The sequence below is a fragment of the Ovis canadensis genome, chromosome 20 (genome assembly GCF_042477335.2).
Source record: "Ovis canadensis isolate MfBH-ARS-UI-01 breed Bighorn chromosome 20, ARS-UI_OviCan_v2, whole genome shotgun sequence".
NCBI lineage: Eukaryota > Metazoa > Chordata > Mammalia > Artiodactyla > Bovidae > Ovis > Ovis canadensis.
The window spans coordinates 63,258,568-63,282,256 of record NC_091264.1 but is presented as its reverse complement, the minus strand read 5'-3'; the positions used below and the strand labels follow the sequence as shown (position 1 = coordinate 63,282,256).

Genomic DNA, 23,689 nt, shown 5'->3' with positions numbered 1-23,689 from the left:
GGCTAAAGAAGATGCTTGCTTTCTTTGACTATGTGTCTCCTCAGAGCCTGTAATACACTAACGTGTGTTGGAGCTCTCCAAGAAGAGGCATGAGATACAGCACGGCCCAAATGCGTTTGACCACAGAACCTTTTTTTTTTCCAAGGAACATCTCACATGAGAGGTATTCACAGAGAGCACGCTCTGGGAAATAGTGTCCTAGATTCTCAGCTGCCATTATTAGTCACTTCACAGAGGTGCTTGAGAAAGAACATGCTGACCGTCCAAGCAGTAACATACGGCAGCAAAAATCTGAAATGACATCCCATATCAGTGTGGCTTTAACATGATGGAACAGGTAACCCATTCTCATCAAAAATGCCTCATAAAATATTGGGAAAAGCATAGGCTAGGGAACTTTTCTCTACATCCTACCAGCTGTCTGACTGGGGGCAAAACATTTCTCAGCAGAGAAACTGAGTATGTTCATCCCCACCAAAGCTGGTGATATCTCCTAAACTGTCTGAACTCCAAATCCATGGGGACATCTAGTCTTAAAGGACTTGGGTGATGCTCTCTGATATAAGAAATGGTCCTTTGCCTCCCTAGGTTCCTGCAGCACCTGCTCACCTCCTAGGTCTTTGAGAAAGATGAGGTCATCAGGCATGATAATCAGCTTCCTGTCTCTCTACCAAACATAGTAGCACCCACCCCCAATCCCCTTCCCAACATCCTCAGAAGATAAGGAATTCTTCTGCCAATCAACACTTCAACCAGGCCACTTTAAGATGTTTCTACTTTTTCCGGCATTCTCCAGAATCTTCTGGACTCTTTCTCTACTGGCTCCGCCTCCTCTGCCCACATGCAAGTTCAAGTACCTTCAATCCTAAGACAGACACCCAAGACAAAATACCCCGCCTCTTACCCACAGTCTTCTCTAAATATTATCTAAATTATCTTCTCTTCTAAAAACTTCAAACAATTTCCTCTTTAAGCACCCGATTTTTTTTTTTTCCAGGTTTAGTAACACTGCACTTCCTTGGTGTCCCTTCATCTTATCTAATCACATGGTCTCTGTCTCCTCCAGGGGTGCCAGCTCCTGGACTGACTCCTTAAAAATTATTTTCCCCCAGAATTTGTGCCTCCATCCATTTCTCCCTTGATTTACTTTTTCTGAATGATCTATGTATGAATGATATCCACGTTTCCATATGTCAACCCAAGCTCTTCCCCTAAGCTTCCGATTCATATATGGGATCATCCATTGGACATATTTTACCTGGAAGTCTCTGTAGTATTACCACTTCAAACTCAGCAGGAACAAACAGAATCCCTTACACGTCTACTGTCTTGGAGGCACAGGTCCTGTGCATTGTGATTAGGGGAGAATGCCTGGGTTTGCATTACAGCCCAGCGCTTTCCAGGTGATGAGCACCACCCAGGGCAGCGCCCTTGCCCAGTCCCTGAGCCTGTAAGCGCGTTGTCAGTGGGAGTCACTAGCATCAGTATTATTTCCCACTCAGGTTTTCTCCCCTGAATTTCCTCCATCCCTTATCTCATTTGGGCTTCCCACGTGGCAGTAATAACAAAGAGCCTGCCTGCCAGTGCAGGAGATGTAAGAGGCTTTGGTCCATAGGATCACAAAGAGTCAGACACGACTGAAGCGACTTAGCATGCAAGCACTTGTCTCCTTTGAGGATGCCAGCATCTATCGTCAGCAGCACACAGGCCAGCAACACAGGAGGCTATCTGACTACCTCCCTCTCACTCCACCCAGACTGCCAATTACAAGCCCAGTAGGCTTCCGTCTCCAACACGTCTCCCAAGTCCCACCCTCCTCTCCAACTCTTCAACCGGTGCCCGAATTCAGGCTCTCGCCCTCTCTCCTTTGAACACCTCCTCTCCAGTCTCAAATCCCCTAAGAATCGTTCAAGTCGCTCCCATCCTGAATACACAACAGTCTGACACCCTTGATGACTTAAGATAAAACTCATGGGCTTCCCGGGTGGCTCAGTGGTAAAGAATCTGCCTGCCAAGCAGGAGGAGACACAGGTTCAGTTCCCAGGTTGGGAATATCCCCTGGAGAAGGAAACAGCACCCCACTCCAGTACTCTTGCCTGGAAAATCCCATGGACAGAGGAGCCTGGTGGGCTACAGTCCATGCGGTTGCAAAGAATCGGATATGACTGAGCAGGCACAAATTCCTGGTGGCCCAGTGGCTAAGACTCTACACTGCCAATGCAGGGGGCCCAGGTTTAACCCCTGGCCGTGGACAGAGGAGCCTGGAGGGCTACAGTCCATGGGGTCACAAAGAGCTGGACAGGACTGAAATGACTGAGCATGCACACACAGGGAACTGGATTCCATATGCAGTCAAATAAAGAAATTTATTTTTTAATAAAAAAGAAATAGATAAAATAGAAATATTGAAGTGTAGAGATTATTTCAGGGTTTGAATGGGATTAATAACACAGAATATATGCAGTGCCTAGGGTCCCGTTCTTGCTCGGGCACGTGATGACCGTGATCATGAATGACCTCTGTCATTGTTCTCAGGAAAGGCTGCACTTTTGGACTCTTGGGCTGAAGGGACTTCCAGCAAACACCCCTGGGCATCTACAGCAGCCAAGCTTAGTTGTCTTTGAGACTAGCTTCACAGCTCTTCTTACAGGGGAGGGTAGTACATGAGCCATAAAAAGCTTGCTGGGGCTTCGGGGGAAACTGCTGTTCTGACAAAAGGAATAGGCTTTTTGGACACCATCCTTCCCCTCTTCTTTCTGCGGGGCCCAGAAATATGAAGCCTGGAGCTGTGAGAGCCGTGGAGGGGCTAAAAAGGTCAAGAGAGCATCCGAGGTGCTGGCCTCAATGCCCCTGTGTGCCTGTGACTGGACTCCAGGGAGAAAGAAATGTGCCTGAGGACCTCGCAGTCAATCTTTTTGTTTTGAGGAGGGAGAGCTGGAGAGGAAGAGAGCTGCAAATTCTCTCCTCAAAAAACACCGATACAGTATACTAACACATATATATGAAATTCAGAAAGATGGTAACGATGACCCTACATGTGAGACAGCAAAAGAGACACAGATGAATAGAACAGTCTCTTGGACTCTGTGGGAGTGGGCGAGTGTGGGATGATTTGAGAGAATAGCATTGAAACATGTATATTATCATATGTGAAACAGATCACTAGTCCAGGTTCGATGCATGAGACAGGGTGCTCAGGGCTGGTGCACTGGGATGACCCTGAGGGATGGGATGGGGAGGGAGATGGGAGGGGGTTCAGGATGGGGAACACATGTACACCCGTGGCTGATTCATGTCCATGTATGGCAAAAGCTACCACAGTATTGTAAAGTAATTATCCTCCAATTAAAATAAATAAATTTAAAAAAAATTCTCTCCTCGGAATGACTCTGTCTCAAAGAAGTCTCAAACAAGTAGGGAGCCCGGGCTAAAGTCACAGCATATTAACACCACAGGCTCTTCCCAGGTTTTCACAGCTCCAGCTCCAGACTAACAAAGCCTATAATTAGTGCTCTGCCCCATCAGTCCCGGGTGTTCATTGGAAGGACTGATGTTGAGACTGAAACTTTGACCACCTGATGCAAAGAGCTGACTCATTGGAAAAGATCCTGATGCTGGGAAAGAATGAGGGCAGGAGGAGAAGGGGACGGCAGAGGATGAGATGGTTGGATGGCATCACTGACTTGATGGACGTGAATTTGGGTGAACTCCGGGAGTTGGTGATGGACAGGGGGGCCTGGCATGCTGCGGTTCATGGGGTCGCAGAGTCAGACATGACTGAGTGACTGAACTGAACTGAACTGAACTGAACCCCTGCCTTCCATGATGTGTGGTGGCTGCAGGCTAGAGGTGGAGAGAGGGAAAAGGCCCCATAGACGACCGGGCACATGTTCCACATATACCCGCCTCCTCCAAGTCATTAACACCTCCCACGTGACTCTCAGAGACGGCTGTGCACCGCCAGCCACTAATGAATGAGCTATCAAAGCTCTGAGCACAAGAGAGGGGAGCGCTGGCCCAGGAAAAGCAGCAGCTCTGTGCTCACCTTCTTTCTCTGCCTGGGGAAGCCCGCATGCAATGGGTTAAATCTGGGACCATCTGAGAGGCTATTTACTTAAATATTTAAAAAGAAAGAAACTCAATTTGAAGGCAAAATCACTTATAAATAAATCCCATGACCCTAGGTTCTGAGGATAGCCACAGAAGAAATCTCCAGGGTATTAAGGCAACCCAGCTCAGCTTATATAAAGTCACAGGGAAAGAAAAGAGCAATAACAAAGAAGCGCAAACTGGAAGCACATATGTGTGGTTATTTTCTCTGTGTTTTTAATAAGACAATAGGTCTCTCTATGCAACAGTTACACTCTTTGAAATAGTATATAAATTGATTTTTGTTGATAAATCTGCTTTAAACACCCTAAGATAAATATCTGAAGACTCTTATGAGTCCCATATTTTTTACAAAGTATTCTCTTTTCTGTTTTTTAAATCACTTCGTCACATTCCAGGTTTCTTGAAGCTGAAGTACACTTGCATACACACGTCTGAGCACTGAATTGCATTTCTGATTCACATTCAATACTCGTCTCTTCTTATTATGGCAATAATTTTTTTAATTGAAGTAGAGTTGATTTACAACACGGTGTGAGTTACAGGAATACTGTGTAGGGACTCACTGTTTTTGCAGAATATACTCTATCAAATATTATTACAAGATTGTGGGTATAATCCCCTCGGCTATGCAGCAAGACCTCGCTGCTTGCCTAGTTTAAATGTAGCAGTTTGTTAATCACCTGCCCTTTGTTTGTCTCTCTTCCCTCTTCTCTCTCCTCTTTGGTGACCACAAGGCTTGCTTTTTTCGCATGACGCTGCTTCTGCTTTGCATATACACTTATTTGTCTTATTTTCTAGATTCTGCATATAAGTAATATTACACAGGATTTGTCTTTGTCTCACATTTAACTAAGCATAATATTCTCTAGGTCCGTCTACGGTGCTTCCCTGGTGGCTCAGAGGGTAAAGCGTCTGCTTGCATTGCAGGAGACCTGGGTTCGATCCCTGGGTCGGGAAGATCCCCTGGAGAAGGAAATGGCACCCCAACTCCAGCACTCTTGCCTGGAAAATCCCATGGACGGAGAAGCCTGGTGGGCTATAGTCCATGGGGTCGCAAAGAGTTGGACACGACTGAGTGACTTCACTTCCACTTTCAAATGGTAGTATTTCACTCTCTTTTATGGCTGAGTAGTATTCCACCATCACACACACACACACACACACACACACACACACACACACACATACACATCCCATCATCTTAATTCAGTCATTTGTCCACGGGGATTTGGGTTGCTTCCACATCTTGCCTATTGTATACAAATAGTGCTGCTGTGAGCACTGGGGAGTGTGTATCTTTTCAGGTTAGTGTTCTCCAGTGTTTGGGGGTTGCATATTCAGGAGTTGAATTGCTAGATCGTTTGGCAGTATTCATTTTAAAAATCTTTCTAAGGAAGCTCCATACTGTTTTCCACCGTGGGTGCACCGACATACGTTCTCACCGACAGTGTCGGGGGGCTCCCTTCTCTCCACATCCTCTTCAACACTTATTTGCAGACTTCCAGTGACGGCCACTGTGTTCGGTGTAGGACAGTACTTCACTGCGGTTCTGATTTGCATTTCTCTAATAAGCAGGGGTGCTGAGCTTCCTTTCATGTGCCTGTTGACCATCTCTTATGTTTTCTCTGGAAAATGTCTGTTCAAGTCTTTTTGCCCATTTTGGATTGAATTCAGTGCTTTTTCTTGCCATTGAGTTATGTGAGATGTACTGTTCTTTAAAACACGCAGATGTTTATCTCAAAGGTAAATCTGCTATGCTTCCCCCCTCCCCTTTTGCTGAAGGAACACATGTAGTACTCTTTTTATTTTTAAATAAAAAGGCAAGACTAAGTGCTTACTAGAGTGGATGCTGTGATCTTCTGTCCAGACTGCGTTTAGGACGGAGGCATCCTTGTCCCCGATGCTGGGAGCGCTGGCGGCTCAAGGCCCTCAGGGGTTTACCCACTGCCATAGAGCCCCAGCTAACTAAGTACCCCCTCCCTGGGAGTAGCTTATGGTCAATGACAGTCCATGCTAGAATATAAAGGGCCTATGCCCTTGCCTCAAGACTGGCCAACCCTGAAGACACAGTCCAGCTCCAGCAGGCATGGTGGGACCCCCTGACGCCTTCGCCCAGCAGAGCTCAGCTCCTCCCTCTGTCCGGCACTGACCCCTGCACTCCTGCTCAGATGGTGACCCCGAGATCGCACCCCAGAAATCTCGTTTCACACAGCTCTCCTTCTCAGAGTCTGTGTCTTAGAAACCTGATCTAAGATGGTCATCTTATTCTTCCTGAGACTTTCATTATTATAATTCTTTTATGAGTGATTGTGGGAGATCTGAGACTTCAGACACCTCCAGTTTAGGGACCAAGCTTCCCTATTCTCCCCTCACTGCCTGAAATATTTGGTTATAAAGATGAAGGCAAAAAAAAAAAAATCCCTATTAAGGTGAAACAAAACTGGGTATTTATTGACATGTGTGGAGTGATCCTTTTATTATAAATGTGTCGAGGAGGTTTTAATCATATCTAGTCCACACAAGCTTGCACACCTATACACAGAAGAAAACTGAATGACCTTAGGGAAAGAAACAAAAATAAATTTTCTCTGTATTTCAAAATACTGTTTAAAAATCAGCTGTGGATTCTTCTCTCACCTGAAGTAGCCATTATTAAAAAATATTAACAATAAGAGTCTACTCCCTAAGTGTAATTAAACTGTTATTTCACTTTGCCTAACACGCCAGAATGGTTAATTTAGTTCTTCCTTTTCTCATTGCACAATTGGGATAACAAACAAGTCTGTGTAGAACTCAATCGCCGCACTGATATTTTTTATTCTGATTCAGGGATCTCTTTTCTCCTCTCCCCCTTCTCTTCTCTCTTCAAACAATTTCCCCACATTTATGTGCAAATTCACATTGTAAGCTCAAGTGAGCACAAACCATATTCCTCAAGTGATCAGCAGTCTTAGATTTTTTCCCTAGGGCAGCATGCATTTTTAGTTGTGATTTAATACTCTTACTTATAGTTATTCCTACAGATCAGTGATTTTACATCGACGTCTCCATATAGTCACATTGTGCTCACTTTTTTCCCCTCCTTTTCCTACTTGGCTCCCTTCCCTTTTGCTTCACTCGCCTTCATTTTGGCCGTATTTCCACCATGGAGCCCACATCAACACCAATGTGTGTGCTTCATAATTTTTCCCTGAACTCACAATGCTTTACTGATCTGTGCACTTGCACATTTACACACACACACATAGGCTTGGCATACACGCCTCTGTGTTTCGTTTCCTCACCACCTCTCTTGACATCTTCTGGTTTAGGTCGAATTCACACTGCATTATGTGACTATGCCACGGTATTGCCAGCCCTTCCGCTGTGGAAAGTTGCTCACTCTGAGGATGTTTTTGTCACCATACACAGCGCTGCAGTAAATAATGCCCACTTTTTAAAAGTGGATTTGAAGATTTTAAATATCACTGGCATAGATTTCTAAGGGTGAAATTGTGGGGTCAAAGGACATACATCTTTTTAATATGAACAGATATGCCAAATTGTTTCCCAGGTTATTAAATTGCATATATATCAGCACTGCGTGCTTTTCTCTACATACATTAGCATTTTATGCCAACTGAGCTCACTTCTACTATACCAGCTCTTTGCCTGACTAGGCAAATGATTTATTGATGTTTGGCATTGTGTCAGACCCACCCTAGAATGTAGAGTGGTACAGGGACTGTATGTGATTAACCCCAGTTCCAGCCAACTGTTAAAGTGTGATTCCAGGAAATACACCTGTACCACTTTGCAATTATGAGCCATGGTATCATGACTGTTTTGAGCAGAGCTTGCACAAGGCACTCACCAATGACATACTCCACCCTGAAGAAATCCCTTCTGGGGTCATAGGGACGATTGAAGTCGATCTGAACGTAGAAAGACTGTCCTCTACGTACAATCAGCTGGTTGTTGCTGTATTTGTCGGTGTGGTGGTCCACTTTGTTGCTATCCCACCTCTCCTTGAACAGGTGAACATTCATAACATTAAGGTAGTCTATAGACAAAGAAAACAATCAAGGAAAACATTGAGTAATTTTGGTTTAAACACACACTCAGAAAAACAAGATTATTTTTCCCGAAGATGCGAGGTAATAGGTTTATTACATAAAACTCTATACAGGGGGTGGGTAGATTTCCGAATCGGTCTCTTGTGACATCCTTGCATTGAAAGAAGATTTTTAAAAAGCCTTTTCCCCTTCTGACCCCACTTCAGATCCCACTTCGGGTGTAAGAGGGCAGTGATGGTGATGCCTAGCGTACAGGTCTAGATACAGAGAAACCAGGACTCAAGTCAAAGCTTCATGTCCATGTCTCACACTGGTGTTCAAACAGTCAGCTGCTTCCCACAGTGACTATAGCGTCTCTACGGTGGAAAAAGCAGGGAATAACAGGTTTCAATTTTTTATCTTTAAAAGGGGAGGGATCAAATCTGACAAAGTTTCCAAGGGATGTTCTAAGGACAGAGTAGACCATTAATCCAAAATTCTCCTCTTATTCAGGAAGGGTAAACCTCCCCTTCCATAATTCTAAAAGGAGCTCTTGCCCTTCGAAAGCAGGGATCAGAGGGAACAGGTGTGGGGGAAGCGTGTCGGTGTTTCTGTGAGGGAGGCAGGATTGTTTCCACATTGAACAGGCAGAAACAAGCTTCGCGTTTGCCTGGCTACCAACCGACCAGTCTGGAAGCAAACCCTGGTGTGATGCCAAAATCTTCAGGTTTTTCCTCTGATGTGCGGAATCGGGAGTGTAAATGTCAGTTATATATTTATCTGAGACATGATAACACTGGATGAAAGTTAGATCTCTTTTAGGTTTTTTCCCCATTTGTCTGCAACGATTACTGATGTGACGGTAACTCTAGTTACCCATCTTCAGTGCAGTTTAGAAGATCTGGTCTAAAGATGGGCGTCCCTCGTGGCTCAGTGGTAAAGAATCTGCCTGCAAAGCAGAAGAGCTGGGTCCAGTCCCTGGGTTGGGAAGATCCCCCTGGAGAAGGGAATGGATACCCACTCCAGTGTTCTTGCCTGGAGAATTCCATGGACAGAGGAGCCTCACAGGCTCCCATGGGATCTAAAAATAGAGCTCTGTGTATGCATTTAGGGTTCTAAAGGGCCACGCGGGAGAGAAAATTGGGCGAGGGGTGGGGGAGGGCATCCTGACATCCTGACTTCCCTCTCTTTTCCTGACCATCAGGGGAGGGAGTCCTGCCATCCTGACTTCCCTCTCTTTTCCTGACTGTGCCAGCTGTGGTTTGTGCTCACACAGTGTAGATGGGGTGCTGGGGCTTCACCCTGTGAGACTCAGTGGCTTCTTTTGCTTTTACACAGGAGTCTTGAGCAGGATGTCTGGTCCCCTCCGAGCTCATTTTGTCTCATAGGCAAAATAGAGAAATTGGGTTCACTAAGATTCTCTATAGTTCTGAAGTCTAGGAGTCCCGGAAACACCTGGAATTAATTCAAAGTCCAGGTAATCCCGAGTTTGATCTCAGCTCTCACCATTACTTAGGTCAGGGAGGTTGCCTCCCAGAAGCTGAGTTTTCTCACCTTTAAAACAAAGACACTAATTTCTTGGGAAGGTCTACAAAGAGTCAACGTCCTCACGGGAGAATGGGTCTGACGTTCTGCCTGGGACCAGAGGCTTCTTTGTGGCTCACTGACTACGAGCTGTGATGGGGTTACTTTGTGTTTCGCGTGGTGCGGTCCTCAGCGAGCTGTTCTGACTGTGACACGGAGGCGCACGGAGAGCCCAAGATGCAGCTTTGCATTTGCAGCATCTCAGAGCCCTGCTGAGTGCCTGGTCCCCGGAGGTGCAGTTTCATTCCTTTAGGAGGCTGTGGGCCGAAGACGTTTATTTCTACACCTCTCTCTTCCAAGCTGCCTGCCCCCTAAGTTCTCTGGTCTTATTAAGGTCACAATCCCCAGGGTAAAACGAGCTTCAGAAAGAGCTGAAGAATCATGAATGTCCCACTTGAGAAGGACCTCAGGAATCAACTCATTCGGCCCTCTTTCTTAACATCTTGACTTTTAATAATGTTTTATTTTTTTTTAATGTCTAAAACCTAATTCCTCAAAGAAGAGTTTAACCGCTCTCCATTCATCAGCACCAGTGGAAGGAATATACTGATATTACAGCATCACAGACTCTCAGAGGGCAGAGGTATTGATAGGCCATCTGGTAGACCTGCCGTACGAAACACCTCCATGAAAATCCTCGTACTTAAGCCTTTAGTCTCCATCTGAACAGGGAACCCATTGTCATATAAAGCAAACTGTTCATTTTTATATAATCCAATTATTTGAAAAATCCTTATAAGATGAACAGACATCTGCTTCCCTATAATTTTTCTAACCATAGATTCTGGTTCTAACTTCTGCATAAACATAGACTATGTTCTATTCATTTCATCTGGTGCTGTTTCTGTATATAAAGATGACTGTGAGTGTTCCTCTGAGTAAAGCATTCTCTAAGCCGTCAGCGTTCTTTAAGAAATTATTTCTAGACCTTTTACCTGCTCTGAAATATATATGCTCCATTTTATGAAATTCTCTCTTGTAGTGTTTTTCCTAGAATTAAATACATCTTTAGTTATGATTTTTCCAGTGAAAACCAATGAGACCACTGCATCTTCCAAAATAAATTTCTGTGATTTCAGTCCAAAATACCATTAGTGTTTTGGATACGCTTATTGTTCATTTACATTAAGCATGTGGTGAAGCAAAACTTTTAAAACTACATTCTGATGTCACTTCTGTCAGCAGTGGATTAAAACTCAGATCCCTATAAGTCAGATCCCTGTAAGTCACTTACTCATGTTGTCATCTAACCATTTCTATCAATGCAATTCTTTTTTCTTTTTAGCCTAATTTTAGGGCCTTACTAGTTTCAATTTAATTTTATCTTATCGTATTAGGTTAATTGTTCCAAATTCTTAAGATAATTTTAGACCCTAAGTGTATATTCAATTCTTTACCATCTTAGCCACCCAGAAGGCAGCCAGTGTAGGCGACGTAAGAGACGCAGGTTCTTCCCTGGGTCGGGAAGATCCCCTGGAGGAGGGGACGCAACCCACTCCAGTACTCTTGCCTGGAGAGTCCCATGGACAGAGCAGAGGAGCCTGGCTGGCTGCAGTCCGTGGGTAGCAAAGAGTCAGGCACAACTGAAGTGACTTAGCATGCAGGCACATATATTCAATACATTTAATGTCCTTCCTAACTTCCTGTCCTCCAGGAAGTATGCAATTTTATGCTGTCATTCAAGACATGGATATAGATACATTAGGTCACTGCCAAATAAATACAAATGCACAGTGGTAGATATGGAAAAGTGAACAGGTAATTATGATACAGTGTCATGAAAAAGTAAAACACTCTGATAAATGAAATGAATGATGAGTGGGGGAGGGTTTCTGGCAAGGGGCCCCTAACCCAGACTAGGGCGGACTAAGGAAGCTTTCCAGAGGAACTGAGGTGTGAACAGGGGTCTGAAAGCCAAGCAAGTTTTCCAGGTAGAAAGAAGGGTGGGAGAGAAAGGAGGATGAGCGGAGACTGAGGGGAGAGAGCGCATGGGTCACTTTGAAAGTGGAAAGGTGGGGACGTCCCAGATGGTCCAGCGGCTGACTCCACGCTCCCAATGCAGGGCCCCAGGTGAAATCCCTGGTCCAGGCAACTAGATACCGCATGCGGCAACGGAGATCTTGCACCGTCAAAATCAATCAATGTTTTTTTGAAACAAAGCTGAAGCGATTGGTTGACTGGAGGGTTGCAATGCGACCACCGTGGAAGAGAAAGCAGAAAGCCTTGAAGTCCCTGTCAGGGAGTTTGGACTCTTAACTGCACTGGGAACCCAGTGAAGAACCTGAACTAGCAAATGAATATGGTTAGATGGGTGCAGAGACAAACTGAAACTGCCTCTCCTGGTGACAGAGAGGAAAACAGATTGGAGGGTGGTGGTGCTGGCGGCAGAAAGGTCAGCTGGCAGGCTGTCGGGGTGGCCTTCCAGGTGAGGGGGGGAGAGTCCAGTCTGCCTGTAGAGCGATACCTGATCCCAGGGCACCGCCAGGATCTGCCTCAGCTCTTGCCACCCCTCCCTGCATGATGACCTGCCCCTAAAAATAAGTGATTTCCCGAGCAGGTCTGCCTGTGTGGAAGAACAAAGCTAGAGAGAGAGAAGCAAGTCCTTCTTTGCTATCAGGCTCTCAGTGGCTCTCGTTCCCATTGCAAATGAAAACCCTGGCTTTCCAGTTCCACACCCCAGTCTGGTGAACCTGGTTAGTGTCTAGTGTGTCTGACTGAAGTCAGTTCATCCTTATGTGGTGCCATGAAGTTCTAGTTCTATGGGATGTACATGGGGGATTGAAGGAATAGCCAGGGTTAAATCCGTTTGGGAAGTGCTGGTTTAACCAGAGTTGATCAGGATTCCTGAGCTTCCCCGGTGGCTCAGTGGTAAACAATTTGCCTGCCAATGCAGGAGACATGTGTTCAGTTCTTAGGTTGGGAAGATCCCCTGGAGGAGGACATGGGAACCCACTCCAGTATTCTTGCGTGGAGAATCCCAGGGACAGAGGAGCCTGGCGGGCTACCATCCGTAGGGTCATAAAGAGTCAGACAAGACTGAAACGACTTAGCATGCACACACACAATCAGGGTTCTTGCAAAATTTATGCGGGACTGTCATATGCTGCTGTGCACTGCAAATCTCCTATAGTAGACTGCTTTCCAAAGTCGAATGGCCATGAGAAGTATTTTCGTGTGTGTGGAGGATTTTTCAGAATATGTTTTGGGAGATACATCACTAATTGTAGAACTCTGCGAAGTTATTTAATCTGAGTCCAGTTTTCTTATTTTTAGAAAGGCAATGAAATGCCTCATAGGGTTGGTGTAAGCGTTAAATGAAAAAGAAAAAGTATATATAAAACACTTTAGCACAGTATCTGGCACATAGTAAAATCTAAAAATTATTATTATATTGTTATTTGTATGCTAGGAGAAGTAGAATAGCACAATGGATAAGAGTATGGATTCTGGAACCAGACTGCCTGGACCCAGATCTCAGTTCCGACACTGACTATCTTTGTGACTTTGGACAAGTTACAGAAACTGGTGCCTCAGTTTTCCCATCTGCAGAATGACGACAGTGTGCATATTCAGTAAGACAATGCTTCTCAGCAGACAGGCCTGTCTTTCTTTTCTTGAATTTCTACAGGTGGAGGGAGTCATTTTCTCGTCCAGATTTTCAGAATATGTTTTTCTTTTTAAAAATGTCTATTATCACAGCCACTTAGTATCATCCTAATACAGGTGATTTTATCTAGGGGTCTGTAAACCCCTTAAGGACCGGACTTTGTCTTAATCATCTTGTTACTGAGCCTGAAGACCTGAAGTCACTCAGTCCTGTCCAACTCTTTGCAACCCCATGGACTATAGAGTCCGTGGAATTCTCCAGGCCAGAATACTGGAGTGGGTAGCCTTTCCCTTCTCCAGGGGATCTTCCCAACCCAGGGATCGAACCTAGGTCTCCCGCATCGCAGGCGGATTCTCTTCCAGCTGAGCCACAGGGGAAGCCCTACTGAGCCTGGGGTAATACTTTAAAATTTCCTAGCAAATATGCCACTTTTCACTTCAAACTAATGTAATAAAACCTGAAAATCTGAAACGAGGAGCTGGCTGCTCATTCTAAAATAGAGCATTCCATTTATCATAGTATTAACCATACGAGTGCTTTAAATGTTATTTATCAGACAATTGCATTCTCAAAATATTCAGGGTAGTATATAAATAGTGCCAAAGATAATGCAGGGGTTTTAAAACAGGAAGCTCCAGACCAGCAGTTTTGTTTCAGACTGGAATAAAAATGCCCTGCCTTCACAGCTCACTTGGACCACTCATTGCAAAGGGTAAAAAAAAGTGCTAACGAACTCATTTGCATCTGCAAAACTTCAGCTCCCACCCCCACCGATCGTAGTTTTACACCTTTTTCATAGTGAAAACAAGCATATGTACTAAATATATGCTAAGAGATACATGAAGAGTTTGTTTTAAAATAATGTAGCCTACATTGTTGTGTATTTGACAATGCTTAATTCAAAACATGTCGTTTTTAAAAAACATTGTTCTTTCTAAGTGATCTTTATCTTTTCTATTGCAATATCATTCTAAGTCAATGCCTTCAGAAAGAAAGAAAAAAATTATAGGGAATCACAGTGGTACCCTAAGTGGGAAAAAATTAAGTCAATGGTAAGTAAAATTTTCCTATACAATTTTAAAATTAAAAAAAATAAAAAACTAATAACATGTAAAAAAAAAAAAAGTTCATGCTAAAATCATCGAAACTAAGAGAAATCTTCCATTTAAAAAATAAAATGACTAAGATATGGAAGATTAAATGCTCCACTGAAAAGTTGAGAGTTTAAAGAAATAATTTTCTAGACTGCAGTTAGATGGGTATGACCTGCAGAAGGGCAATGAGCAGGAGAGTTTTGTTTAGAAGGAGAAGGAAGTGGTAGACATGTTGCTCTCTCGCCAATGTAATCTCCTAATCAGTGGCAGATTTCAGTTTCTTGGGCTCAAAAATCACCATGGATGGTGACATTAAAAGCTGCTTGCTCCTTGGAAGAAAAGCTATGACCAACCAAGAAAGCATATTAAAAGATAGAGACATCACTTTGCCAACAAAGGTCCCTATAGTCAAAGCTATGGTTTTTCCAATAGTCATGTGTGGATGTGAGAGCTGGACCATAAAGAAGGTTGAGCATCAAAGAATTGATGCTTTTGAATTATGGTGCTGGAAAAGACTCATGAGAGTCCCTTGGACAGCAAGGAGATCCAACCAGTCAATCCTAAAGGAAAGCAGTCCTGAATATTCATTGGAAGGACTGATTCTGAAGCTCCAATCCTTTGGCCATCTGATGCGAAGAGCTGACTCACTGGAAAACATCCTGATGCAAAGAGCCGACTCATTGGGAAAGATCCTGATGCTGGGAAAGATTGAGGGCAGGAAGAGAAGGAGATGACAGAGAATAAGATGGTTGGATGGCATCACCGATTCAGGACATGAGTTTGAACAAATTCCAGGAGATAGTGAAGGACAGGGGAGCCTGGCACGCTGCAGTCCATGGGTTGCAAAGAGTTGGACATGACTTAGCAACTGAACTACAACAACAATCTATAGATTTACTAAGAGTTACCCCAAGTCTTGGAGAAGGAGATGAGGTCCCCAGCACCACTGAAGGAACCCCTTTTCCTTTACTGCTCACAGCTCGTCACTCCCAGATCAATCAAGTATTTTTTTCTTTTAATACCTCATAATTGCAAGGACTCTGCAGATGGTTGTCTGCAGATATGAGCACAGGTTGTCATAAGATATCAAGAAAGTGGTATATTTTTCTTGAACCTTTTGCTTGGTATTGCTCCTTCGCATGTAGCAGGGCCTCCGTAAACACTTATTAAGCTGGCATATTGATTCGTCCTTTGTTTACTGGCTTAACAAGACACGGTTTAGATTGAAGGAAACTTCTCATCACCTAGGCTCCATTCGCCACAAACAGGAAATGAATTTGCTTCTCCCTGGCCAAGCCCACTTACTGGCAGAATGGAGCAACTCATTGCTAAGCCACGTTCTTTTTTTTTATTTTTATTTTTTGTCTTTTAGAGAGATATTGTAGCTGGAAACTTGGCAGCTTTCTCTTTCAAAGTGACAGCTTTCAAAAAGTCTACCTAACACAATTTAGCCTAATTCCAAAACATCAGAAAATGGACTGCTAAAAAAAAAAAACTCTCCTCATGAGCCAGCTGCCTCCCTGTCCTCCTACCCTTCTCCTAATAGGAAAAAATTGGATTAAAAGTAGATTATTTTCTCCTTAGTTTGTAAAAATATTCTTCAGAGAATGATTATACCTGTCACAGATGGAACCCTTAAATAAGTTAAGTGTTTAGGTTCATATTCTAGGAATTCCCTAGTGAACTGAGTTCTCCATGCAATCTCTGATAATATTATTACCAAACGATAGGTATAAATACTGTCTATGGGGAGCTAGGTCTCTTTATTGTGAAAACAACAGGATAAAGTTTCCTTCCTCATATTCCTTTTGAATACCCAGAATTTTAAACCATCATTCATTAGAATCATTAACAACATTTTTTTAAACAGCTTATTGTTTTTTAACTGTGGCTATTAATATTAAAATGTCCTGTACTCTGAGGGACTTCCCCAGTGGTTAAGACTGCGTGCTTCCAATGTAGGGGACATGGGTTCAATCCCTGGTTGGGGAACTAAGATCTCACATGCCGTGTGGCATGGCCAAGAAAAAAAGAAAAAAGAAGAAAGATGCCCTGTATCCTGAATGCGTAAGATATGCTCAGCAAAAGCTAGAATGAGAAAACTGAGTCTAATGCTCTCTCCAGGGGCTAAACCCCTCTCGTCTGTTTCTCTTCTGGCCTGAGGTATCTCAACAGCCCCCAAATGTGCCTCTTTCTCCCCATTTTCTCAACATTAGCATTTTTTTAATAAACATAATTCTGATCATGTCACTTGCTAATTAGAATCCTTGACAAGTGTCCTGTGTCTGGAGAAGGAAAGGTAAGGTCTTCAAAGCCTGTTAGAATGAGACTTCGGCTACCTTTCCCAGGCGCCTCTTCCCTCTCTTGTCCTCACTACTTAACATACGCTGTTCCCTCCGCTAGAAATGCCCTTCCACACACTCGTCTGCCTGGAACACTCTTACTCATCTTCTATGCCCTAACTCAGGCGTCCTTCCATCAGGAAGCGCTCCTCAACCTCTTCCCCAGTCCACTGACACCACTGGTCACTCCTCTCACTTATTTGTTCCAACCACACGATGGACAGTTGCTTGAGGCCAGGGGTTGACTTGTTCATTTGTGTGCCCCCAGAGAGATCTTGGCATAGTTCCTGACACAATCATTGAACATTTTCCCACAAATCAAGAGGAGACGTGTGAACTGGTTCTACACAGCATCATCTCTTAATCGTACACTGAGGGTCTTTTTTATTCTTTCAGTAATCTTGAACCCAGAGAGGTTTCCTCTGCACAAAGGAGAGACGACCTACTAGTCAATTAGTTGATTTAGTTCTGACATGGAGGGAGGGACAGGGAGGGGGGAGATGATCAGAAAGGCACAGACCACGTTAGCCTGAAAATACTAGATCCTGCCTGCATTTGATTATCTTTTTTTTATAGATTGAGCTTGCTTTCCAGTTTGAATTCAAATTGCGTTAGACCTGTCAAATGAGAATTATAATTACTGCTGCAAATGATCCCTATTGTTGCCAACAGAGAGTCGAACCAGAGCAAGAATACAAGCTTATCTTCCGGAACATTACATCTCCTGCTGAAATAACCTTTGAGACCGGGAAGGCTGTGGAGCGATTTTCAAAAACACCAAATGAGCACGCAGCACAGCCTATTAGAAAGAGATGCAAATCCAAACAAGCTGAGGGGATTTCCAGATATTTCTCTCAGCTACAGTTGAGTTCAAAGGGGAGCCACGAAGGATCCCTAAAAATACAGGAGAACATCAAACACCACCACGGCCTGGGCTCCACCGTCAGCTCAAACATCTCAATGTTTCTTACAGCGCGTGCTGCCATATGGGAGGAACCTTATGTTTGTTTGTACATTTTGAAATACAGGCAAAAATCATTCTTAACCAAATGTGCACTGAAGCCCTGCATTAAAAGCGTTGTTGTTTAGTAGCTTGGCCGTGCCCGACTGTTTTTGCAGCCCCATGGACTGTAGCCCACCGGGCTCCTCTTTTCAGGGGACTTCCCAGGCATGAATACTGGAGTGGGTTGTCATTTCCTTCTCCAGGGATCTTCCCGACCCAGGGACTGAACTCACATCTTCTGCACTGGCAGATGGATGCTTTACTGCTGAGCTACCTGGGAATCCCTAGTAAAGGTATTACATACACTCAATAGATATTGTCTACATCCGCTGCCACAAGAGTATGCAAAGGGGAAAATCTGGCATTTCCCCCCTCTTCCTCCTCTTGCCTCTCCACCCTTCTCAATCCATCTCACAAGAGCAGCTTGCTAAAGGGACACTTTGGAAAACTACCATGAGGCCAATGAAGAGAGTGTGGCTTAGGACTTTGTTATCCTGGAAGCAGACCCTGATGCTGGGAAAGATTGAGGGCAGGAGGAGAAAGGGTCAGCAGAGCACGAGACGGTTGGATGGCATCACTGATTCAATGCACGTGAGTTTGAGCAAACTCCGGGAGATAGCGAAGGACAGAGAAGCGGGGCGTGCTGCAGACCATGGGGTCACAAAGAGTCAGACACGACTGAGCGCCTGAACAACAGTCCTAGAAGCAGTCATCTTCAGATGGGATCGAGAAGATACAAGTCCTCCACTGGTGGCCGAGAAAGCTACAAGAAGCTGGCACTTAAACCCACGTGACCAGGTCTTAGCAGGGACTTGGGGTAAAGAAGACATATTTAGTCCCAGAAAACTCACTTTTAGTACAATTAAACAGACTTTTGAAATATGAAGGATATTGGGAACTGGCCCTCCTTGATCAGATGATATATATATATATATATATATATATATATATATATATAAATTTTTTTTTTTTTTCTGTTCGACTCATCTGGAACTTATTTCTATGCCTCCTGGGCTCACAGGTCCTTCCTCGGTGCATGCGGCACTTAGCTCATCTGTAGAACTACTAAATGGATACATGTTTTGAAATCAGAAACCTGTTATTAATAAGAAGGTTACAATGACTCTAGGACTGATGAGTCATTCAGTTCTCAAGGGACTGACTGTTCACTGGACACACACACCCCCATACCAGGGCCTGTCATAAGTATCCCAGAATGTCACTCGGGCTGTGAACACATCTGACTGCCAAGCAAATAATGACTGATACTTCCAAATAAGTCAGTTCAAAATAACTCCCCACCCTTGCCTCCAAAAATAAGCAACCAAAAAATTAGTATTTCTAGATTTTTAAAAACTGAACTAACCACTCAGGTTCTCTGGCAATTTTCTTATTGGCAACATTTTGTTGCATTTTTTATATCTGAAGGTTGCAGGCTACACACATTAGCCTTAGATCAAGGTTCCCATGTGTGGGTTCCAGACTTTGCAGAGGTGTGATAATCTATATCGTCTGAATCAGTGAGCACATATTAATCAAGATTCCCACAGCCACTGGTCATTGAGCCTCATGACGACTGTGAAGTGGATATTGCTCCATTTTGCTGATGGGAAAACTGAGGTTCTGGTCATTTTCATGATGTGCCCCCATGGCCCAAAAGTGAGCAAGTGGAAGATGTTGGACAGGACCCTGGGTCTTCTGAGTCCTGGACCAGGGGACACTTTGTGACACCTCACTGCCTCTGTGGCATCTCCCACTTCTGTACCCCTTTCACTTTCTGCTCCCCCAGCCCACTTCTTAGCACCTTGCCCCCCTCTCCTGGGTCCCAGAGTCTTCTCTGCAGGAGGGGAATTTTGCTAGAAAACTGAAACAAGATAACTTGTTTGGTTACACCAAGGTACCTTGGTTGGTAACTTAACATCTGCACGCTTTCCAATTGTATCTGCTTTTAAAAAGAAGAAAGAAGGCAGGCGGGCTCCCAGACTAAGCAGTGAAGATGTGAACACCAAGCGCTTGCTTTGGCCTCAATCTCCCAACCTGTAACACGGCGATTCAGGCGAGCGGATTAGCAAGTCCTTTTAAACTCAGTTCTGTGGCTCTAACGGTACAGTGTGCAGAAGCTGGAAGGGAGACAGGGCTCAGAACTCCACGTTAACACCGTGTCTCAGCCCCAGAACTCAGCCGAAGACGCCCTTCAGTTCTGTGAGCCCAAGCTCCCAGTCTGGATGGAGCCCCACGGGTGGTCCTGGGGTTTCTCTCCGTCTTCACAATTAGATATCACGTCATCTGGACATGATACTAACACAATCGAACCTGCCATCATGCCCAGCTGTTCTCCAACTTGCTGGGTTTGCTCATAACCAGCATTGTCCTTGCCATTCTCTTTCAAGCTCTGGTCTCTTTCGGGCTGAGCAGGTTAACCACACCCCACAGGGTGATCGTGAACACCTCCCCTAGAAGGGGGTGTTCACTCCCGGGAGAAACCAACACAGAGCCCCTCAGGAGCAGAATCGGGTTTGGGTCCCTGGGTGTTCCCTGCAGGTTTCTGCTCAGGGACATGAGTCTGAGTGTCCCTGCCGTTCCCAAGGGAATGGTGTCTGTGTCACCAAGCCACCGCTGGCACTTGGGCCCCCTGACAGCAGCCAGGGCTGGGAGGGGATCAGCACGGCCGACTGTTCCCAGAGCAGGTCCCTCTGGACGGGTAGAGGTGAGAGCAGGGGGCACAGTCACAGCGCCTGTGCCCGGGGCCCCTGTCCCTGTTACAGCAGACCCCAGCCTCTCTCTCCAGCACAGCGGTGGACACGCGGCCCAGGGTAGGAAGGAGGTGGGAGCCAAACAATCGAAACGGCCACGGGGTTTCGGAAGTGGAAACTTCCAGCGAGAGAACATTCTTAGAAACAGACCAGTAGGGCAGCAAGAGGCCTCCGCTAATGGCCTTGCTTCGAAGAGGTGACCTCCTTGGCATTGCTGTTCTGGTGGTTTAGTCACTTCGTCATGACTGGCTCTTTTGCGACCCCGTGGACTGTAGCCCGCCAGGCTCCTTTGTCCATGGGATTCTCCAGGCAAGAATACTGCAGTGGGTTGCCATTTCCTTCCCCAGGGGATCTTCCTGACCCAGGGATCGAACCCTCCTCCCTTGCATTAGCAGGTGGATTCATTACCACTGAGCCACCAGGGAAGCTCTTGACATCACAAAGCGATGAAGTAGCAGAACTGGGATACAAATCCTGATCTTTGGTGCTTTTACCACTAAGAGAGGGTTTTGGAGGCCCTTCTTTAAACAAGAGACTGGCAGGGGGCCAGCTTTGGTGGGAGCTCGGCAGAGACGGAGGGGGCTGACCCAGCACTCTGGGGGCCGAGGGAGGGGCCCGTACCTTGCGGGTTGAAGCCCCGGGGCACCAGGCCCTGCAGCTCCACGGTGGGGGGGTCGTTCTCTGCTGCATTGGAGGTGTTGCGGGGGATGGCTCTCCTGCCTCCGAAAGCGGTCTCGGAGGACTCCGACATCCTCAGCCTCACAGGTTCCTTGGGGGGAGCAATGGAGACACAGACAGGAACATGAAGCCAGTTACTTTTGCGACAAGGATTCAAAAGGGGAGAAACAGATATATCTGTCCGTGACGGCTCTTGAGCAACTCATTTTGAGTTTCGCATAAATAAACCCTGAGACGTGGCAGGAAGGGTCAGTCTAATGACAGAGAACAGCTCCCCAGAGGCCTCGGGGGGATTTCGTGTTTGTGAAAACACGGAAAGCAGAAGAAAGAGGGCTTATTTGGAGCAATGAAAGCTGTAAAAGATTTTGGAGAGCGGGGTCTTTTTCTCATTCCCCCAAAGGGTATCTCTTGGAAGAAACATTTATGCAGGTACCTCTGCCCATTTTCTGTAGACTGGTGAGGTGTCCTCACTGGAAGAATAAACTCACACACTCACGCCAGATAAGTGGCATTCTTTCAAACATTCATGCCTGCAAGTTAATGCAGCCAGTATTTATCGAGAGTCCCCTCTGTGCCAGGCTGCGGTTTGGCCAGTTGGGATGCGCAGAGAACCATAGAGAAGGATGCTTGCCCTCAAAGCTTCCAGTCTAGGGATGCTTACACTCGAGCCTGACATGGTGCAGCAGTGAAGCCGGGAGGGTGTGCGAACGTGGTGGTCACTGCTTTGGAGCCGGGACCCCAGGGAGCAGGACTAGGGAGAGGAGAGTTTGGGCAGGTAACCCGGAGGCGCCTGCAATATTAGAGAGCCCGTTTTAAAAGGACTCCCTCCACGGGGCTACACTGCCCTTGCCCCAAGACTGCTTCCCTTTCCTTCTGAGTCTGGGCAGACAAACGACCAGTTTAAACGCCACACCTCCCCGTCGGGGTCCAGTCGGCACTTGTTGACTGAGGGGCCAAATGAAGGGAGACTTTGTCTCCAGCTTTTGGGTTATCCAGTCAGGACTCCGGGTTCTCTGGCTGTTTCCAAAAGCCAGGCACACCCTCTGAAGATGAAGCGCAGCCTTATGGAGGCTCCAGGGAAGGGTGTGAGAAGGTGGGAGGGGAGGGGAGGACCGGGGTTGGGGGTAAGCTGCCCAGGGGCTAGCGGAGCAAAGACTGCGGCACTGGAGGCCCCGAGCCCCTTCCCCGGGCGCGGGGGTTTGGAAGGAGACAGCAGTGTTTGGAAGTGCCAAGTCTGAGCGGAGGGGCCGTAAATACCTGCAGCCCTATTTACAGTATCTTGTGGGTTATGCGGTGGGGGAGAGAAGAAGAATTAACAGACCAGGCAGGACAGAGGCGTCCTCTGGTGAGGAGCAGCCAGGGGGCTGCAAGGTGGCTATGGGCCGGTGCGGGCGGGGGTGGGGTGGGGGCTCCAGGAGAGGGGTGCTGAGCAGTAGTTTCTGGGGAGGGAGGACTGGAGGCTGGGGACCCCCAAGTGCCTGCCAGGTGAGAGAGAGAGGCCAGTGCAGGCCGGGCTGGGTGGGTGCAGGTGGGCACAGGCCCTGCCCCCTTGCCAGGTCCGGGGGGCGGGGGAGGTGCTCAAGGTCGGCTCTGCCTGCCGCCTGGGAGGGGCTTCCGGAGACGGAGAGCTAAGCCTTGGACCCCAGTTGCAGCAGGAAGCTGTTCTTACCTGGGTCTCCTCCACCCTCCCCGCCCCCTCCGCCTCCCTGCCCTTTGCATCCTCTTTCCTTAGTCTGCTCCCCTGTGTGTTGAGGGGGAGACCCCAGCTGCCCTTTAGGAGCCGCTTAGGGGTCAGCCAGCAGCGCCTTTAGGAAAGCTTCCCAGGACGGGTACCTGAGGGAAGCCCCAGCTCAGAAGCCGGCGGGGCTGAGTGGATGCACAGTTAGGGGTGAAGAACCAAGTGGAGTAGCCGGGCTGCCTCCGTCCCGGCCCCTGCTCTCCGAGCACCACCGGAGCACTGGCCCGGAGACCCAGGGGCGGGGGCGGACCGAGGAGGCGGCGGCCCGGGACCCCCGCGTGCGGGCAGGAGGGGCGGCGGCGGGCGGCCTACCTGCGCTCCCTCCGAGGTGCCCCAGCGCGGGCCGGCTCTGGGCGTCTCTGGGGTACTTCCTCAAAAGGACACAGGACCGACCAGAAAGTTGGTTCTTAAATAACTTCCTAAGAACGCCCCCCCTCCCGTCCCACAGCGATTTCTCCTCCCACTGCCTGACAGCTGGAGCCAGCGGCGCTCTCTGAGACTTTCTCTTTACCCCGCCGTCCTGGTCCTGCCGTCTCTCCCCTGCATTGCCTCCCTGCGCCCCTTCCCTCCAGTCCTGCTTCTCACCTCGCCCACCTGCAATCTGCCGCCCCTCCCCGGCCACTGGGAGACCGCACCGGCCCTTAGGTCAGAGGGTTGGGGGGGAAGGGTCTCCGCACTCAAGGGGACAGTTTTGCCCTCCAGAGTTCCAAGCTTGGCTGGCCAGGAGGAGGGGTCTGGTCACA

General features: G+C 46.7%; 1 protein-coding gene across 1 annotated transcript in view; it reads right to left on the bottom strand.

Annotated features, from left to right (window-relative positions):
- The window catches only part of F13A1 (coagulation factor XIII A chain), a 141,023-nt gene extending 117,549 nt beyond the window's left edge, over nucleotides 1–23,474 (bottom strand). Inside the window, exons 1-3 of the mRNA XM_069562899.1 lie at nucleotides 23,259–23,474; nucleotides 21,152–21,299; nucleotides 7,967–8,155 (exon numbers count right to left, since the gene is read on the bottom strand). Of these exons, the coding sequence (XP_069419000.1) occupies nucleotides 7,967–8,155; nucleotides 21,152–21,281 (319 nt within the window). The 5' untranslated portion in view covers nucleotides 21,282–21,299; nucleotides 23,259–23,474. The remainder of the gene's footprint in view (nucleotides 1–7,966; nucleotides 8,156–21,151; nucleotides 21,300–23,258) is intronic.
- Nucleotides 23,475–23,689: the final 215 nt, after the last annotated feature.